The sequence below is a fragment of the Aythya marila genome (assembly GCF_965140915.1).
Source record: "Aythya marila genome assembly, chromosome: 27".
Lineage (NCBI taxonomy): Eukaryota > Metazoa > Chordata > Aves > Anseriformes > Anatidae > Aythya > Aythya marila.
The window spans coordinates 895018-915852 of record NC_139068.1 but is presented as its reverse complement, the minus strand read 5'-3'; the positions used below and the strand labels follow the sequence as shown (position 1 = coordinate 915852).

Here is a 20835-nt window from a genome sequence, read left to right as displayed (position 1 = left end):
TATGGTCTTAAAGTCTTTAAAGCTCCAAGTGGCCTTCCCTTTCCCCCAAGGCATGGGCAGCAAAAACAAGGGAGAAGTACCTTTGCTTTATTAGGACAACAGCAGTCACTGTCCCACAGTACAGTACCTGCCAGAGCGTGTCAAACTTGGTCCCCTCGGGGATGGAGTACTTGCCGGACTTGTCCTGGTCTATCCGATAATGATACACTGTTTTGCCGTAGACAAGGGAGAGAGCGTAGGAGCCGTTTTCCTTTTTTTCTCTCAGCCTGGTCAGAAGGAGAACTATTGAAAGTAACTCTAGGTTTTACCCTGCAAATTACCATGGCTGCAGTGGTGGTGGGTTGCAGGGTGGGCGCTTGGTAAGGAGTCCCCTCTTAGAATTGCCACCTTCCCTCTGCAGAGGCTGAGGAGAGATCCTTCACCTTCTGTCTCTTGCCCCTCTTCTCCACCCTCTCCAGCTAATTCTTTCTTTCTCCAACTCATTCAGGAGATAATTAAATTAAGGACCATCTCACTTCTGCGAGATGCATGTGTTTTTCTAGCACAGCAAGTGCTTTCTTCTATATTTTATTGGCCATACAGTGCCTCCATTTCAGTGTTGAATGTCTCCGTCTACTGAACTCTGTATCTGATATCACCCTGTGCATTAGAAAGCGTGCTTCATACAGACATCTAAACATGAGAAATGAATAAAGCTTATGACTCGCTCTTCATGAGGGCCAGCTACTGCTTCGTAAATGACAGGTGTCAGACCCCACAGATCTGTAACCCCAGTCTGACCATGCCCAGCTAAACCTCCTCTCAGGCGCTGCCACATGAAACAAAGAACTAGAGAGTAAGTGGGGAAATGCTAAAAGGACTATCTTTCAGGGTTTGCACACTCACAGGAACTTCCCATCAGGTTGTGCCCCGGAGTAGAGCCTCCGTTCAGCTTCATCCCGGCTGATGTTGCCGTGGTACCAGGGCATCCTCTCATGGGCTGTGGTGGCAATGAGCTTCTCCACCTGTGGAGCCTGGCTTATGATGGCCTGTTCAAGTGCATCCCCCTGGAAGAGAGTGAGAAATGAGACCTTCTGCTGCACTGTTGTGTTGCTGTGTGGCTTCAGCATGGCTTAGTTTGCACCCCCTTGGACAGTTGAGGCAGGAAACTTGGACAGCCTCGTAACTGGAGTGCCTGTGACATTAATTGTGCCTGTAGCTCTAGTGGGTTGGATTCTGTTCTGCTGCGGAATTACTTGCAGAACTACTCGAGATGAAATACTTGCTTATCTAAATTGCTCCCAGCCCTCAAAGCCATCTGAAGTCCATTGATTTGTTGGTAAGGGAAGAGAGAAGCCATTGTGTTCACATAAGGGATTTTGATGCCAGGCTCACAGGGTGCCTTCCTGCTTGGCATTCCTTGAAGAGCAGGACCGCTTTCTGGTGCCTCTGCCTTCTTGGCTGCTTGCTGTCCCCAGGCACTACAGCTTATCAAGGGCAGTGCAATCTGGAAATCATGTGGGGTACCATAGATTAATTTTACTGGCCGTACACTTTTCATAAACAAATTCAGGTTTTCATTTGCCAGTAGGTGGCAATGTCCTTTGTGTTATCTGCCAGGGTTCACGGTTCAGCTTCATGGAGAAACCCTACTGAAGACCTCATTCTGTCAGGTACCTTTGGTATAAAACAGACCACATTTAGAGACTTCTCATAGAAAGACTTCCTAGGGAGAATGCCTGAGCTATCTCACTTGGAAGGGGCTGAGTAGGCACTATTGAGCTGACAGCAGGTAAAAGAAAATTAATTATGTAGCTGCCAGTGTGACCATTTAGAGAGTTTTGCTTGGTCTGTCTCAATTATATATAGTTCTGTGTACAACCAACTACAGAAGCTATTTTTAAATTGAAATAATAGACAGACTAGATGCAGTACCCAGTACCTTAGTCTCATAGGCAAAATCTCCAATGACTTTAAAGAGCAAGGAAAACCTGAGCAAGACTTTGAATCTGGTTTCATCTCAGCTTCAGCACAGCATTATGGAGGCACAGACACTTCACGTGCAGAGCGTTGGTCTAACTGCAGTGAGTGTTCTGTGTGCTGCAGGGGAGCAAATGGTGCATGGCGAAATGCTTGTGAAGTGGGTGGTGAATCCCAACGCCCTGCAGAGCAGGTGCAATAGCAACTGTTCAGAGAAATAACCTGAAGTTTTGGGATGATGTTTAGACATGTTTCTGAAGAAGCAACTGAAAAAGTGAGAGTTAAGACTACTTTTAGTGCCTGCTGCCTTTAAGGAGGACCTTGCTTCACCACGATGTGATATAAGAGGGGGAAGACAGCAATAGAGGAGGTCAGGGTGGCAAGTGGCAGTAATCCCCCAGAGAACACCCCTTGCACAGTCCCACACTGCCTTTGGCAATGGCCAGTACCTCTAGTCTCCACGTCTGCCGGACGTATTCGCGCACCATATTGTCCCTCATGCTGTCGAAGACACCAGGCTGGGGCTCCACGCCACTGGGGCGGTTGCAGGGCTTGCGGAGGGTGCAGCAGAGCCCATCGGCATCCTTGGAGTAAAACTCGCAGAGCTCCTCTGGCCCACAGTGTGCTTTGCCCCCCGCAATAGCATAGGTACCGTTCATCTGGCGCTCGATGGCGTAATGATAAAACTGCAGGTTGCATACCATGGAGAGGACATACCCCCCCAGACTGCGCAGACATTGCCGCAGCAGGAACAGCCCATCCGACATGCCTGCCAGCTTGAGGTACTCCTCCGCTTCTGACCTGGCAATGCTGCCATAGTAAAAGGGCAGGTGAGCAGCAGCATCCGGCATTGCTGCGCACTTACTGGGATTGCTTGGGGCAGCTCACAGGCAGCTCGTGCTTGATCTGGAAGAGAGAACCAAAATTCTTCACTGATTGAATTTTTGCAAACATGTTTAATTGGAATTCAAACCTGTTTATCTAGGGGTTGATCAGCCCCCAGAAGACAGTCTGTAGGGACATCTCAAATATCACATGGAGAGTAGGAACAGGTGCGTTCATATCTTTGGCCAGAGAATCCCACACAGCAATTCACCTATCCTGCTAGAAAGCAGAAATACACCCGATCTAGATCTATTGCAAGTAATAGAGAATACACCAAATTCTACAGTGATTGTTCTGGTCATTGATTACCTTCACTATTAAAAATGTGCTTCTTAAATCCATTCCAAAGTTTTTAGTTTTGACTTCCTACTATTTTCTCTCTAGTCCTGTTCACAATAAAAGCAATAAAAGCAAACTCTTTTTCCTCTCTGAATAAATTGGTTTTGCTGTGAGGGTCTATTAGGCCAAAATCTTACATGAATTAAGATTAAAACATGAGAGCAACATTAATTGTCTAAAGAACATCTAGATATATGGTTGCACCAAACACAGCAGAAGGAGGCAACTATAAGCTGAGTGCTTCTAGGCAGACATTAACTATCTGTTGACAGCAGCAAGGAGAAACCTTACTCTAATTGTCTCTTGATAAATTGTATGGATTTTTTTTCCTACAATACCTGACCGCCTGGTTTCTGAATTTGGCCAACACTCCGATCCTAACTGGCAGTTCCTATTTCTACTTCTTACACATGTTCCTGAGAAAGACGGAGCTCAGACATGGCCAGCCATCACTGAAAAATGAATTTAATCCCACTGTCTCTGTGAAGCTGAAATGTGCAAGCATTACTGGAGTTCCCCGCTCAGAACAACCTAAAACCAGAAACAAACCTACCGCCGTGATGCTGCAGCGCCAGTTCTTGGTGGGAACCCAGTGAGAAATGTCACTTTGTTGACTGAGATATTGCAGAGACTCTCCTGTCAGAGAGCTATAGGAGTTCTATCAAAAAATCTAAAATCCCACCCACAAATTATAGCCAATTTCCGGTGCTTAGTGGAAACATTACCAGATTTGGAGGGTCTTATTTGTTCCCTGGAGCCTAATCTTCGGTTTTGTCATTGCGTAGATGCTGACCCCAAAAAGAATTATTGTCTCCCTCCCCATCTCCCACAAATGCATAACTCATGTTTACAGAAAAGGCATCCAGCTTTTTGGCTGGATCTCTGCTATTCACCCTGATTCTTCCAAACATCACCCTCATTTCCGAACACAGTGGAACAAGTCACTGCCTGATTGTTTGGTCCTATTGAGCTGCTTCCGAAGCAGCCTCTCAGGCAGTGGCTGGAGCTGTGCTTGACTGGCCATCTGCCTGCCCTGTGCCTACCCAGCAAAACTAGTGAGGGGGCTGCTTCCTGCCAGTCTCTGGCCCTGCTGAGCTATGAAGGGGTTGGCTGGATGTGTGCTCTGTGTCAGTAGGAACAGGGTAGGGGTTAGAAGGAAACTGCTGAGGAGAAACCATTTCTCTGTGTTAACCCTGCTCTACTCAGTGTTCAACAGTGAAGACCCCATGGGGAACTGGATTTATGGCAACCAGAGTCTTCTCTACCTATTTGTTGTCTTCATTAAGCCCAGAAGTGGCCTTCTGATGAGAACAGGAAGGGAGAGCAGGCTTGGTGAAGGAGATGTTTTAGCTAAGGCAGGAAACCACAACAGGAAGCCGTCAGCGGTGTTTGCAGCTTGCATGCGGGACATGTGTAAACCCTGTCAAGCGCAGCACAACTAAGCCTGAATTGTGAAGCCCCCTAATCAAATTCAACAAATGAAACAAATTGGGGTCTTGATGGACCTGCCAGTATGAGACAGAAGGCAAATGGAAACACACTGTAGCTAAAAACCTGAACTGGGTTCAGTGCTTTGAACCAAGGCGAATGTCCTCCCTGGTCATTTGAAATGCTCTGGGCATCAGAGCTGCCCAGAGACAGAAAAAACTGCCAGGGCAGGTCCCAGGAGGGTGGAATGTCCCGCACTGAAGGATGTCAGAAGCGAGCACTGCAGCTCTTGGTTTTGACTGCAGAGTCAGGCCCATCAATCATGTTCATGAGTGTAGGAAGTGAAAGCGCTGAGTAGGCAGTGGAAGGTTGATGGCCTTCTTCATGTGCTACTAATTTCCACTGGCTACCTGGGATAAACAGCAATTAGGTACAAGGATGATGCACCCAAACATGCTGATTCCCTTCTCTGGAAAGTTCAGGAGCAAAACATCACAGAAAATGGAACATGTTTGAAAATCGGTCAGGTGAAAGTGAGACTGCAGAAGCTAATCACTAGTGAGCTCCCACAAAGTTTCCAGGTGCTTACACAGGCAGTTCTGTTGCAAACAGACTGTTTTTTTTTCTCTACAAGCAGAGTCCAGAAGCCCTCACAGGAGATACAAGAGTGAACCCTGGGTGGGCCTGAACAACACTGGCACAACCTTAGCAGACTCAAACAAACCTCACGCCGCTCTGTTTTTTCTGCAGTGTAAAGCACAAATGAAAATGAGAACCGATTTCATGGATGGCTTTTACAGACATAAACTAGTGGCTGGAATAAGCTGTGAAAGGCTCCCTTAACCACTATCTTCAAGCAGCAGGACCTGATTTTTCCAGCACCTTTTAAATCCTTCTGCAGTTATGGCCACATCTACAAGCTGGTACTGTGACATGAGGATGCACTGAAGAAAACATCGCCCACGTAAAAAGTAGAGTCAGATCTGCACACAGGAAAGTCGTGCAGGAAACTATTGACATGTCAGTCAATCAGATCTATATATAGCTGGCTACTCGCTTCTATTTAGATCAGACAAGAACCATCAGGAACTGGTTTGACTTTATAATTTCCCAGAAGAGCAGGTCCAATTTGTGCTGTACTGGTGCCAGTCCATGAGAGGCAGCCGGAGGAAGCAGTGGCAAACTGTAGCACCCCACAGGAGAACGTTTTCTGTCTCACTATGGCCACGACAAAGCCCCACAGTATTGCCCTGGCTGCCTGGGCTGTCTCTTTAAGGTGGCAGGGGTTGGCCGGAGGTGGAGGACCCTGGGAGGGATGGAGGCTGGGAATGGGCTGGGAGGGGAGGAGGGGATAGTGCAGGGAGCTGCTGTTTTGAGGTGTATGGTGGCAATGTGGGGGAGGAGGTTTTTTGTTTTTTTTTGTTTTTTTTTTTGAGCAACTCTGTAAAAGGTGTTTAATTGAGGGGAGGCAACTGAAGGTAAGAGCTGCTGGGGTGAATGTGGCATTGCTGATGCAGAAGGTCTGGCTGGGGAGAGCTAGCGGCTCAGAGCTGCTGTGCCACTCACTTGCCCTGGGCTGTGAGTGGGGAATGACCCCAACCTCGGGGCTTGCCTGCCCTGCAGGAGGCTGCTGCTGGTTGAGGCTAGGTTGCCCCAGCCAGCTGCTCAGCCCTGCAGCTTCTCCTGGCATCCCTTGGCCTCTCACTGCACTGGTGAGGCTCTGCAGAGCTCCATGCAGGCCTCTTGTCTCACCCTGCTGCAAGAAGCTAGTGCAAGAGTAAATGTGTTCTCCTGTGATGCTGTTTGCAGCACTTTTTTTGGTGCTGTAGGAAAATCCAGGTAAAACTTTGTACCTCGTACTATCTTGACCTGCTTGGTGTTTACTGAGCTCTCCAGGAGTCTGATGCTGGAGCTGATCCTGTGGAGGTGTGGGGCTGAGCCTGGGTACAGAGGCTGTGGCAGAGGAAAGGTGTAGGCAGGGCTGAGGAGAGAGCAGGATGGCACAAAGAGTAGGGTAAATGGCACAAATCATAAGTAGCTGCTTCCCTGTGGCTGTGGGCACATACCAGCCATCTTCTGGCTTGCCTAGGGCTGTGGAGGAGCAGCTATGCCCAGTTCTTTCTCCTAGATTCCCTTCTGTTGTTCCTGCTCTGATCTAAGAACTGGTTTTATAGTGAAGAGCCTGGTTGAAGGTGAAGGACTGAAAAATGTTTCAAGTGTACAAGTTCCCTTTCTAAGTCGTTTATCCCAGGAGTCACTTGTAAAATGTAAGAGGATGAGCTGTGAGACGATTCCTGGATTGCGGGCATATAGTCTTCTAAATGTTAAATAACAATAGACTTGAAATAACTTTGATTAAACTTTAAGTGCTTAAAAAAGTGCTTGAAAACTTTAACCTTGACTTGGATTGGCCTTACTATACTCTTCTAATTGCTCTTGATTAATGTTAAATTTGCGTTTGTGCATTCCATAGCAGCTCTTCCCAAAGCTTCCTCATGAGCACTTGTGTTCCTTGCTTTAACTGCTTTCCCAGCCTCCCTGCTGACTGCATATTAAAACCTCAACTACACAATCATTTATTAACACTTGAGCTATGTGTGAGTAGGAGTTTATGAAACTGTGAGCCCATTTCTGTTCATACTCATAAACAGCATGTCTTCTGCTTATATTGAAGATAATAATCTTCTGTACTCGTCAGTGGGTATTACTGACTCAGTCCTACCTGAAATGGTTGTATTTACAGAAACTCCATAGAAAAAGCTCCCTGCTCTGGAGTCCTGTGGCCTGAATTCTACAAACGACCTGATTTGCCCTTTGCTGTCCTTGAAGTGAGCAGGTAAGTGCAAACTGCCCCTTGCTGCCTGTGGATCCCTGGCCATGCTTCATACACCTCAGCCCCTTTGAAGTGAAACATGGGATTCATTTGGCCGCAGGGAGGGTTCACAGTCCTTTTTGGAATAAAGATGTTAAATTCCACAGTATTATTTGCAAGGCCTCATGCAGGGGCCTGGTACTGCTGGGATACACTTAATGCAAAAGCTCCTGACAGGGATGTACCAGCTTTGAAAAAAAGCTGGTACCATGACTGGGGATGAAGGGTTCTGATCTCCCCTTCCAACCTCTTGGCCAGAGACGTAGTGCCACCCCATCACAGTATTATTGAAGATTTAAAATAAACACAGGTGATAGTTCTGTTTAAATGCTTGTGCCTTGGTGTTACAGTACCTGTATGATGAAGCAGCCATTGCTTACCCAGCGGCAGGGCTGCTGCTGGCTGGTTTCCTGTTCCTCTTTCCACCCAGGATCAGAACTAGCCAGGCTGCCTTGAGTCCCTCAGCTCTCTTAAAGCACTTACTCTCACAAGCAGGCAGCGTTCAAGGGCTTGATGTCTGAGCATGCTGCTTGCAGACCCTCCTTCAGAGCTAGACTGATGCTTGTATCTGCACCCAAATGTGCAGGAGTGGTTGTGTGCCACTTCTGCTCCTGTTGCAGCTCCCAGCTGCTTCTTGCTGCTTTGCTTCAAGCTGGCTACTCGTAACCTGCCTGAGTGGGTGAGGTTGCTCATCCTTCTCAGAAAGGGAGAAACTGTGCAACAGAGCATGGAAAATTGATGACACGCTTGTTTGGTGCAGTCAGGTGGCAATAAAGGCCTGAGCTCATTCATATCCTGCTGGGGACTTGTTTTCCTTCTGTGGTTATTTGTCAAATGCTAATGAGCGGAAGCAATTTGCTCTTCTCTCCTTGAGAGCAGGAGACAAGGAGGGGGCAGGGGAGGGGGAAGGCCACCTGCCTGGGGCCCTGGTGGTTATAACTATCTGCCTCTTTTGTTCAAGCTGTTGCTTTAATGGCCAGGATTGCCTTGTTCCCAGAAAGCAGTTTTCTGGTGTTAGCCTGCTTCCTCTGAGCTTTTTACTAATGCCTGTGAACCAACGGTGCAGCTGCCTCTGGTAACAGGAGGCAGGGCTTGGTGCCTCCCAGCAGGATGCTGGGGCAGGTTTTTCTGCAGTGCCATAGAAATATAATCAGGCAGAGTGTGGTCCCCTGAGCCAAAACGGTCATCTCATGAAAGGAAATAAAATTAAGTTACCACCTAGTTGACCAAGGGAAATCAGTAGATGTAATTTTTCAGAATTTCAGCAAAGCTGTTGATTCTGTTTCTCACAGTATCCTTCTGGACAAAATGTGCAGCATTCAGCTAGATAAACACAAAATGCTGTGAGTGAACAACTGGCTGATGGGTTGGACTCAAATAGCTATCATAAATAGGGTTGCAGCAAGCTGGCAGCCAATCACTAGTGGAGTTCTTTCTGCAGGGCTCCATTTTAGGGACAATTCTCTTCGATGTTTTTGTAACTGATCTGGATGCAGGACTCAAATGTATACTAAGTAAGTTTGCAGATGACACTGATTCCCTTGATGGTAGAAATGCCTTACAACGAGATCTTGACAAACTAGAGGGCTGGGCTATCAACAACAGCATGAAGCTCAACAAGTGCTGGATTCTGCACTTGGGATGGAATAACCCTAGCTGTATGTACAGATTGGGGGATGAGAGGCTGCAGAGCAGCCCCCCAGAAAGGGCTCTGGGGGTTCTGGCTGAAAGCAAGCTGAACCAGTCAGCAGCAGGCCCTGGCAGCCAACAGGGCCAACTGTGTCCTGAGGTGCCTCGGGCCCGGTATTGCCAGCTGGACAAGGGAAAGGATCGTCCAGCTCTGCTCTGCGTGCTGTGGCCTCACCTTGAGCACCACATGCAGGCTTGGGCACCACAGTATAACAAGGTCATAAAGCTACCAGAGAACCTCTCAAGGAGGGCTATGAAAATGGTGAAGGGTCTGGAGGGAAAGATGTGTGAGTGGTGGCTGAGGTCCCTTGGTTTGTTTAGCCCAGGGAAGAGGAGGCTGAGGGGAGGCCTCACGGCAGCCTGCAGCTTCCTCACAAGGAGAGCGGAGGGGCAGGTGTTGAGCTCTGCTCTTTGGGGACAGCGACAGGACCTGAAAGAATGGTGACAGGGTGTGTGTGGGGGAGGGTCAGGTTGGATATTACTAAAAGGTTCTTCCACCAAGAGAGTGGTTGGGCACTGGAACAGGTTCCTCAGGGCAGTGGTCACAGCACCAAGCCTGCTGGAGTTCCATAAGTATTTCGGCAGTGAAATCAGGCATGGTCTGATTTCAGGATGGTCTGGCATGGAGCCAGGAGTTGGACTTAATGAGCCTTGTGGGTTCTTTCCAATTTGGGATATTCTGAGTATTGCAGTAGGAAGTACCAGTAGGTTTCTAATGGACACATGCAGGTGGCTTTCCTACATTTGGTTTACACAAGAAAATTGTATACATTAGCATGTTTCCTATTTACATGTGGTCAGGTCTGTTGTGTCACATGTTCTTTCTAACAAAGTGCACCTGACTCTCTCTAAAATCTTTTTATCTGGTTGTGCTTTACTTGGGGAGTACAGATGGAAAGACAGCCAAGCATGTAGATCTTGGTGTGCTCCTCAGTGTCCAAGGATGACAGCTCAGTGCAATACAAGTGGCTGTTCTTAATCTTCTTTACATTGGTTGATTACTGGCTACAGGACTTAATAATTAGTTCTGTAACTAACTATAGCAGTGTTTTGGCTAAATACTTGGCTCTTTCCCTAAAGAAAAGGGCATTGGTTCTTCATAAAATGCTTCTTTTCGGTGAAAAGATTTCTGAGTTTATTTGTAGGTAGGAGCCTGGAAAACCCAGATAAATCCATGGTCCAGAACCATGTTTTTAGAAATGCTGCATATAAGAAAAGGCGCAGAAAACTTAACTGAATGTGACAGTTTGTTTAAACTCAAGCTGATTTTATTTGGGGAAAATGCAGTGATGTGGACAGGCCCAAGTAACCTGGCCACTGTATCCTATATAGCAAAGAAGAGAGCTTTGCAGTACCCTAAGGTGTCTGGGATGTGCAGGAACAGAAACATGAGTTCTGGTCCCCCACAGCTACCCTTGGACCTGCTATTGGTTTGTAATAGCATCCTCTCATAATCCAAATGTGGGCAGCTTCTCTTGGGGCAGCTGTGGAATAGGAGGGGTGATGGGCTCATGGGCAGGGCTGACACTGCTGTGTGATAGGGTAAAGCAAAGTAACTCTGTCCTAAGGCAGTATGTCCTCAGCTGTTGCGTGTGGATTGAGTTTGGAAGGCTGTGAAAACACCCTGCTGATCCTTTGTAGAGCCACTGAAAACACTTCTGGCCCTGGACCCACTCATCCTGAACAGCTTATAATTAGGGTCTAACATAGCTAAACACAGTACATTGTTCACTGCCTGGTATTCCTGAGTGCTTTTGTGGTCTGGTAACTCAGCTATGGGTCATCATGTCTAAACCAATGATGTCAAGGCGTCCTAAGGATGAGTGAGCACAGAACTTGTCCCTACGTTTACCTGCCACCTAGGTGGAGCTGAGGTTGACGACAAACTGGAGAGAGGAGCTGGTACTCCAGCAGGATTCTCCAGTTTTTGGTATAGCAGATGCTTTCATGGAGCCAGTAAAAGCAAACTGCAGTAATGCAATAAAACACGCATATGTTGAGAGCTGTTATGTTGCTTGGTTCTACCTGGCCTCACTGCATTAATTCAAAAGGTTTTTGCTGAGGTAAAAGCTTATTGCAGCATTGTGGTCCTAGAGTTTTCCAGTACAGAGCATGTGGGGAGCAGCAGGCTGAAGAAAGGTTAAATGAGATTTACATAAGCAATTTGCAACTAACCTGTGGCTTAAGTCTTGGCACTACTGCTGGTGGCATAGGCCTTAGCAGGGTGCAGTAAAGGTGACGTTACAAGTGTGACAAGGCTTTAAGCTGCAGAATTGTGAGGGCGCTGGCCATGATGGATATTTTTGGAAACGTTTTTCATGTTCTGCACTGGCTTGGGTCCTTCTGATGGTTCTGAGCAGGTACCTTTTCTGGAAAGACTGGAACCTGCTGAGCAGGTTCAGTGCTGCTCTGAACAATGTGCCCTCACCTCTGCCCGTCTCATGGCTCCCAGCAGTGAAGTGTCTGATAACTCCATTTCCTACCGCAAAAGGACCCAGTGTGGAGCCTGGTGTCTTTTTCTACATAAAAACCATCTGCATTAATGCTTTGGGTTTGTCATTTAAAGATAAGTAAGGTAAGTATTATAGTTGAGCTTAGTTTAGGAGCTTTTTTTTTTTTTTTTTTTTTTTTTTTCTTTTTTTGCAGTACCTACAGATTCCTTGGAAGATCACAACTGCTGTCTGTGTTGCATATGAATGTGCAGCTGTTACCTCCTGAGTTTTTCAGGGCAGAAAAGATGGAGAAGAGACAGGCAAACTGAGGAGAGAGGAGTTGTGTGTGCAGTTACTGTCAGGTCAGGTGAAGAGCTCCAGAGTCTTGTTCCTTTACTCCTGGTGTTCAGGGCTCTGCAGCCACTAGGCTGCAATCCCTTCCTGATGGGTGTCGACTTTGTGCCCTACTTGGTAGGGTACTGGATTATCAGTTATCCTGGGGAGGGAGGCAGGCTGTCTGGGAATAACATGGGAGGGTGGGCTCACCCACCTGCTGGCCAGCCTCCAGCTAGAGATTTTTCTCAAATGGGTTAAAACCTGTTGATTCAGTGAAAGTGCATTGCGCTGGGCATGTATGCAGGCTAAGGCTGATCTGCTGACCTGGTTTCAGTTCTTTAATCTTGTTGCCTTTGCTTTTTGAGAAGCAACAGTTACTGTGTCCTCTCTATACTGATCATCCGCTTGCCTCTGCTTTCGTAATGGAACTATTTAACATTGTAGATATTATCAGACATCTGTTGGTCTTCTGTTTTGCGCTGGTCCATCCAAAACTGCCTGGCTTCTCCTTGGTCTATAATACAAGCTATATTTTTAAGGTATTCTTACTTTGGACAGTATCTCTATGCATATGAGGCACTTCAGAATCATACTTCTATAGTCCTGCTCTGAAGCCATAACTAGAGCCTGAAGTCCCGGTCAGGAGGGGAGGCAGAAGAAAGGAGAGCAGGGTAGTGAGCAGGTTGTAGTGGTGCTGTATCAGTAGTGTGTGTTGGTGCCCTCAACATTAGCTAGGAGGAAGGCTTCAGTGTGCTCAAGCTGCCCTGTAACTCTGCTCTTCAGTGCTGACACAATGGTATGTTAAAATGAGAAACCTTTAAAGGTTAAAGGTTTAAACCTTACATAGCTCTGCTAGAGGGGATTTAGGCAGGCAGAGCATAAATGTTAAACTCAGAACTTGGCTTAGACACCAAAGCAAATTCTCTGTGCTTGCAGTAAGTGCCATGGGCTTTCAAATGGCCATGAGTCAGTGAGATTTCTCAATCTCATTTTGAATGCCCAAGCAAAGGGGGCTAGCAGCAGATCCAGACATGACCAAATGAGTGTGTTGGGCAGCTGGTGTTTGCCACTGGAACTGCAGCCCTAGTGCTTGATTTTATGAACAAAATATTACTGTAAGTAGAGTAGCTGGTGGGGAAGAGGCTGGCAGAGCACTGAGTGCGCTCACTGCTTCTCAGATATAAAAAGATGAGTTTTGTTTACATGGAACAGATCGGAACAAAGTTACTGTAGCTTTAAAAAAAAAAAAAAAAAATAGCAAAACCAAACAAAAACCCCAAACCCACCCACGTGATTCAGTACCAGTAGTGAACATGATCCTGGTACCTTGACACCACTGAGGTTACTTAGTTCAGTAGGTGTTTTGATACTGGAAGTGTTGCAAACATTCCAAGTTTGGGATGGAGCAATAATTGAAGGGCTTGACTGATGTGCTAATGAGAACACCTCTTAGGAATTGGTAAGATATGGGGATAAAGGAGAAGATAGCCAGATTTTCCACGGATTCATGAGAAACATTTCCTAATAAGATCCATCAGGATGTGGAACAGTGTCTCCACGGAGAATAGTGGAAGTCCCATTCCTAGTCACTTAACACTGGATCACTACTGTAGGGAACAATCATGTACAGGAAGGAAGAAACTGGGATGAGCTAATAGGACTTTCCCATATCTAACTTCTGCAATTCTGAGTTCCATTCAGGGAAAATTGCACTTTCAATTCCTTTCTCTGGCCAATGCAATTTCTAGTTCAGCCAAGGCTCCATGGAATACAGAAACACTGAATGCAGAAACATTTTGCTTCCACTGTTGATGTTTTTGGTCTTCCGTTGAACATCAGTGTCTGAAGTAAGAATGAAGTCTTCTGCTTGCTCACTAGACTATTATACGGGCAATATTTACTGTTCTCCTGCACTTTTTTTTAATGTGGCTAACTGATCAGCTATATGGCTACTGAGGTGAAAAAATAGCTCTTTCTCCATGGTCTCATAAGTTCTTAGCTTTTGTTCTTTCTGTGCTATCGATCAGAGGTTATATTAATATCTACCTGTGCTTAGTCCCTGCTTCTTACCATGGGCAAAATGCACCATTTCCCATAACTTTTCCACCAGGCAAGCTAACTTTGAACCTTTGTAGTTAAACGTACAAACACCATTCTCTTGTCCATGAACATAAGACCCTGGAATGAGCAGCAGAGGGTTAACACTATCTTCTAGAAAACCTTTTGATCGCTCAGCTTCTGCTTCACTCTCCTGCAACCTCCCCTTGTCAGCAGAACATGCCAGTTACTTCTGCTGTGGGGTGCTAATAACCCATCAAAACAGTTTCTCCAAGGAGAACATTATGGTCCAAGGACAAGGATTTGTGCTGCAGAGCTCTTCAGGTTGCTGGATTGCATCCAGCTGTGGTGGGACAGGCTGGATGTTCCTGTCTAACAGCTGTTGGGGCACTGCTGGCAGAATTGTTGCTGGTCTCACAGCCTGTTTCATAGTGGGTGGGTCACGGCAGCAACAATTAGTTGCAAAGATGCTTTTCTTTGGCAGTCCCAGAAGAAAGAGTGCAAACCCTCCCCAGGTCCCAGGGGAGCCAGGATGCTGGCAGCTGTACAGGGCATGTCGTGCCCTGCATGGGTCCAGCTGAGTTCTCAGAACAACCTAGTGCTGTTTAAGCCTGCCCTTGTAGCGTGACTTCGGAGAGCTGAACACCCTGGAAAGTTCGGCCTGTACCTCTGGCACCTATCTCCCCATTTCCCTGTGACTATAGGTCATTCCTCTAGGCTCTTGTATGTTCCTCCATCCAAATGTTCCTTGGGGCAGTATTTGCTGGCTCCTTTCACAGCTCAGCACTGTAGTGGAGTCTGCTGTGCCTGTCTGTACCGCTTCCGGCTGCAGCAGGACCCTTGCCGACATCCGTCTGTCCTTTTTAACTTGACATGATGATGGCTGCAGGACCTTAAACATCTGATGCAGGACTAGGGAGAGAGATTCTTGCATTGTCCTAGAGTGGAATAGTCTCACACTGCTCCCTAGGGCTGTATTAATTTAATAAGGCTGTAGTTGTTAAGTAATAGCTGTGGGGTGTACTTTCACCTCTGCCTTCTAGCTCTGTGCATGACAGATTGTAATCTCATCAGATAAGAGAAGAGGGGCAAGCCATATGTGTACATCTGCACCTATAATCTTCAGGATCCGTGCAAACATCTAAGGGGAAGAGGGTCATGATTTTTACTCAAAATATCTTTCTATTTTCCATCTGCCTTGCAGATGTCAACAATTTTTTAGGTATGGTTCTGCTCCAGAGATGTGCACTGGGAGTTTTCTGATGAGGTGAAGCGGCAGGTAGGAAGAGGATAGCCCGTGAGCAAGGAAAAACTGACTAATCTGTTCTTAATTGACCCAACCTGTCCATAACGGTTTACATAATGGACTGTACTGACAGTTATTTAGAAGCTTTTCAGAAGCACAAATACATAACTGATTATAACACTCATCTGGCTAAATCCTTGAAGTGTTATTTTCTTATTGGCCAAAAACTCAAAGAAGAGAAAATCTGGGCACAAGTTGGTTGTGTTGGGCATCTCAGATGCAGAAGTACTTCCTCTGGAATGCTAGTTTGAATTTGAGTCAATGACTGGTAGGTGATGGGTCTATCTCTTGAGATTTGTCTCTTTCATTTACTTTTCTGTCCATTTGTTATTAATAGGTGGCAGCAGCAGCTATCAGAGCAGTGCTATGGAAGAGTGACTTTTATCAAATAAATAGGACAAATCCTCAAATCCTGCTGCAGTGCTGGTGGAATACCGAGCAGCCCTGCCAAAGCTTGCTGTGGATGAAATAGAAGGCACAATATTCTGCTTTGGTGTTTAACTCTTGCAGTATATAATTTTCTCAGTTTGCGTGCAAGAAAACTTTAAAATTCCTCATCTCCTTTGTAACCTTGCTATGCATCAGTACTCTGCTGGAAAGTCTGGCAGGTAGTAAGAAATTCCCCTAACAGCCAGGATCTTACCTGCCCATTCACAGGCTTTACCCCAGGTTTTGCCAAGAACAGTACACACTTCGGGCCTTGAAAACATGCCTTCGTTGGATCCTGAATGTGCTCTGCATCCACATGCCATCTTTCAGTTTTATTTTTCTGGGCAGATAAGGGATGAAATTTATGATTCCTCTCCTGCTGATGAATACAAGGCAGGCAGAAGAGCTCATACCACAGTAATGCCCTGGACTGCACTTCTGCCAAGTCACACACTTGCTGTTATGTTATGCTGCCTACCACAGTAAGCACACTATATCTAGATGAACAAGGATGGGTCTTGGAAAAATACAGTCAGTTCATTATCTTTATGCATGCTTTATTTTGCCCAATGAGGTTCAGAAAAGAAATTTCTTGTGATGCTTTAAGATCCTGTGGAATTTACAGAAAAATACAGCATTATCTGAAGCTTCTTACCCCATTTACTGTTCCAGGCTCCCTAAATCTGCTTGAGTCATTAACTCACCTTAACAACTGAATTGTGTTTTCCCCTCAGTGTCACCAAGAAGATGAAGTGATTGCTTTCTGGTGTACTTTAGGATCCTTCAGAATAAAGAGCTACGTATGTCCTATGTGCCAAGGTACAAGCAACAGGCCCTGCCTAAAAGATTCAACTTCTGCTGCATTCATGCTGTGTGGCTTGTGTGCAACTGTCCCTGCTAAACTAATTCTGTCATCAGCTGCAAGAGATTCATAAGCCTCCTGTCGTCCCTTCAGGTCCAGACTAGCTCTTCAGTCCTGTGCAGATGTTTTTATGCATGCCTGGGAGTAGTGCCAAAGAACAGCATAGCTGCAAAGGATCCCTGGGTTCCAGAGATTCTGCTGCAGATCCTGGGTGAATTGATGGCTCACCTCATGCAGGGTCCAGCCATGGGCACAGAGCAGTGCTTAGCTGTGGCTGCCTTTAATACTTGCTGTCCCCAAAGGGGCTGAGAGCTTCATGTGCTTGTAGCAGGGCACAATCATTTTGTTTGGGGCAATGATCTTTGGAGAAGCTTAGTCACCAGAAATTGGATTAACTGCAGTAGGATCACACTATGGATGACTACAGTCTGGGGCTTCCAGTGCTCAAGTCAGCTGTGAATGCACCATAGCACAGGTGGGCATTGATCAGCAGAATTACAGAAATTCAGGCACCCCAGTCCTGTTGGAAGACAAAGGCTGTTATGCAGGCTGTCTTAAGAGGCTTCGGTCTTGTGGCTTATGAAACGAGGTCTTGGGCAAAGCTGCCCAGGTATGAATTGGGAGAGGATTGGCAGTCAGTAGTCAGAAGCAGTTTGGGGCCATGCTTTTCCAAGACCTTTTGAAAGTGCTCTGTTAGGTGTTGAATTTAAGGCCCCAGCACTTACACGTTGGCATTTGCTGCTCACTAAAGTAGCCACAGGGAAGTGGGAGATGATTTTTGTATTGCCAAGGGCAGATTTAACACCATATGGTACACCTTAGCAAATCTGTAGAAAAGGGCCAGACCACAGGCAAACTGTGCTTTGTCCGACTTGAGACAGGGGTACTGCACGGGCAGGTCCTGGCTTAAGGTTGTAAACTGGGCAAATTGCAGAATCATATAGGTTGGAAAATATCTTCAGGATCATCCAGTCCAACCATTGTCTTGACCTACTGAGTCCCATCACTAAATCATGTTCCTCTGCCACATCCACAAATCTGTTAAATACCTCCAGGAATAGGGACTCCACTACTTCCACCACAGGGCATCTTGTTCCACTGCTTGACCGATAAAGTAAAATGACAGCTCAGAGCCTAACAGTCACCTCCAACTCAACAGCAAAGGTTAACTGAGCAGTGTTTCTGAGTTTTGAAGGGCAAAAGATGAATCTGAGCTCAAAACCCAAACTGCCAGCATGAGAGGAATTCTGCAAGATCCAGCTCATCTTCCAAAGCCATAGTGAGCATCATGTTTAAAATATTATCCTGGGGGTGAGCTGCTAGGCCTCACTACATCTTCATCAAAGCAGGAGAGCAAATTTTGCTTTAGCACCGTTCAGGATGTCTCTGAACACTATTTCAGAGTAGAGCAAGACCATTCCTTTACTATATTTTAAGAGGATTAAACAGTTCAGACTGCACAGGGCTACAAGGTGATAAGAAGACATTTCTGAAGAAATTTTGAAAAGAAAAATGAATACTTCTGGAGGCAGGGGGAAGTTGGACTTGGACTTCACTAGTTCAGCTGTTTTTACAAGAGCATATCAGCTCTGAAGCGTAGGTATGTGTTTGCACATGACCAGCATACATTTGAGCAAAGCGTGTGACCTGCAAGCGGTAATGGAAGTTTACGTTCACAATCAGGCATTTCCTATGTGAAAAGGTCTGTTCTGAGTGTTGAAATGCACTACTAACAGGCAGCTTGTTATCTCTGTTTTCCAAGTATAGAGCTGAGGCACAGAAGTATTGGACTGGGCCCGCACAGGGCTTTTCATTTACTTTAATAATGGCAAGGGCTTTTTGTTCTAGTCACTTGAACGGGAATAGGAAGTAGAGTTATCATAAAGCCATGGTTTATGCTTTATCCTGCCTACCTCCCTTAGAGTGGCTACAGCTTTCTGCATGCTGGCTCTGTATGGAGTTTGCAGAAAGCTGCCCATGTTCTCCATAGCCCCGGTATCTGTTGTCTGTTTTGAGCTCTTTCTAGCCTTTCCTTGACCATTCAATGCTAGACCCAGCAAGGCCTTTCCTGACACCTCTGGGGATATTATGAACATAAGTTATCATCACTCTGGTTAAAATCACTTAAAAATACCTGTTCTTGCACTCCTGGTAAGGAAAGGAATAAAAGGTATTTTAATTCTGAACCTAGTATGTTTGATAAAGCCCATCTAATGCTACCACATGAGTTAGCAGTGATTCCTGGGAAAACATGTGCTAAAAAAAAGGATGCAAAGCTTTAAATTGTAGTACACTTCTCTGGAGGGTGGGAAATAGTCATTTTCTGCATTGCCCTACTAACAGGGGTTTCACATTTTTCTGTACCTAGTCCTGTCAGATCCACAGAGACAGGGGTGGATAAAATTCATCTCATTCGTGTCCTTTGCCCTTGGCATCTCTGCTTTTGTGCTGGTGGTCCCACCTGCTAAGGGTTTCTGGAATCAAAGCTTGGCACAACTAACATATCTGTTGCCCCTTCTGACCTCTAATGCTTTAACCGCTCAAGCCAAGCTTTCTTTAGCTGTTTCAGTGGACTTAAGTCATGTACAAAGCCTTGTGTTTCCAAGGTTGTCTGCTCCATGTGAAATCTCGTGCTTTAGAGGGCAGTACAAGGACTGCAGCATAATCCCTGTTATCTGAGAGTTCTCAAGAAACCCTCTTTCTGATTAAGGTTTCAATCTGAACCTTTTTTTTTTTAATGTCATTAAAACCCACATGCATTTATTTGTATGTCTTCTAATACTGCTATGGTATCATCCATGTTTAAGAAGTATTCCTGGGAGCATCAGCAACCTCTACTAGGACTTGGGCCCCTTTTTCTGCTCAAGGAGAAAAATGGTAATGAAAGGTTGCAAATACAAAAGCTATAAATATATCAAAAAGCAGAACCGCATAGTTCTGTTTGTTCATCCCACTGCCAGTGAGGGACCCTGATCCCTTCTCTTCTGCAGTCACCTCTACAGTTCTGCCCATGTGATGGGTTTCCCTCACATCCCTGCAGCGTGTATTCCATAGATCTGCCTATTAGGAAGTGTTTTCTGAGGCTTAACCTCAACTTTCCTTTGTTCTAGTTTATTCCATCACACCATGAACTGTGCTTGAACTGATGGGACTTGGAATTGTGCCTGTTTTCAAATAAAAATGCAGAGCAATAACAGATGAAATGGCAAAGAAATTAAGAGAAGCAAATGTGAATTTGGCAGAAGCCTCTTTTTTTTTTTTTTTTTTTGAGTATATTTGCTCTTGTATTTGTCGGTAGGAAATCTCTGAAGCCCTCCTCGAGGATCCTCCTACGTGGAGCATTATTCAGTGGGTTCCAAAGACCCTAAGTCTTCCCACGTTGCCACTTAGGCTCACAGTCAGTTTAACAAGAAGATTCCAGATAAGACAAATTCTGACATTGTGTCCAGAGATAAAAGAAAGAATTGTTGACCCCAACTATCTGCCTGTAAGCTATTATTTTATATTATGATTTAAATGCCCCAACTCCAAAAAGAGAACAATGCCCCCTAACATCACACCGATCTTTTCCTATGCTGTTGGAGCAGTCAGTAGAAAGACGTAGAGCAGTTTCACAGTGAATTAAGCTGGGCCTATCAACACCAGCATTTCAGGGGATCTCCCCTCCCGCTGCTAAGGGGTGCGCGGCAAGGAACAAAGCAGCCATGTCGCGCAACAGCTACCGAAGATACTGACAGCAGAAAAGTACGTCTTACCTGGTTTATAGATGGGCAAAACGTCTTGTCAGGGCTTCGTTGCGGCAATTTTGAAGAGAGAAAGGAAAGGAGGGGAAAAACGTTCTCTGGCAAGTGAGAAATGTCTTGATTTTGGGAGATAGGAGAGGAACAGGCCACACCATCCAGTGAGCTGTCTGGCATTTGCTAACCTCCGTTAACTGGTTTCTTTGAAATGTGACCTATTTCCTTGTTGCACAGGAAAGGAAAGAAGAGAAAATAAAAGCTGTGTAACCTCGAAGAGTGAAAGAGCTAAGAGACCTTCTCAGTGCCAGGTCTTCTGTGGGAGAACACAGATCAGAGGAAGGTGGTGAAGATCAGGTTTTGTTCAGATGTGTTGAGCGAAGACGTTACCTTGGCAGTACAGCTTTCTGCTTGCCTGTTGAACAGATGTTCCTTAGGAAGTGAGCCCTTTTGCACAAGCCCGTCTCTGCCATACCATGATATGGTATGTCCCTTGGAAGTCA

At 45.9% G+C, this 20835-nt stretch overlaps 1 protein-coding gene across 1 annotated transcript in view; it reads right to left on the bottom strand.

The window, feature by feature from the left end:
* ZAP70 (zeta chain of T cell receptor associated protein kinase 70) overlaps window positions 1-20495 on the bottom strand; it is a 28426-nt gene extending 7931 nt beyond the window's left edge. Inside the window, exons 1-4 of the mRNA XM_082779791.1 lie at window positions 20351-20495; window positions 2409-2865; window positions 886-1046; window positions 128-266 (exon numbers count right to left, since the gene is read on the bottom strand). Of these exons, the coding sequence (XP_082635917.1) occupies window positions 128-266; window positions 886-1046; window positions 2409-2810 (702 nt within the window). The 5' untranslated portion in view covers window positions 2811-2865; window positions 20351-20495. The remainder of the gene's footprint in view (window positions 1-127; window positions 267-885; window positions 1047-2408; window positions 2866-20350) is intronic.
* Window positions 20496-20835: the final 340 nt, after the last annotated feature.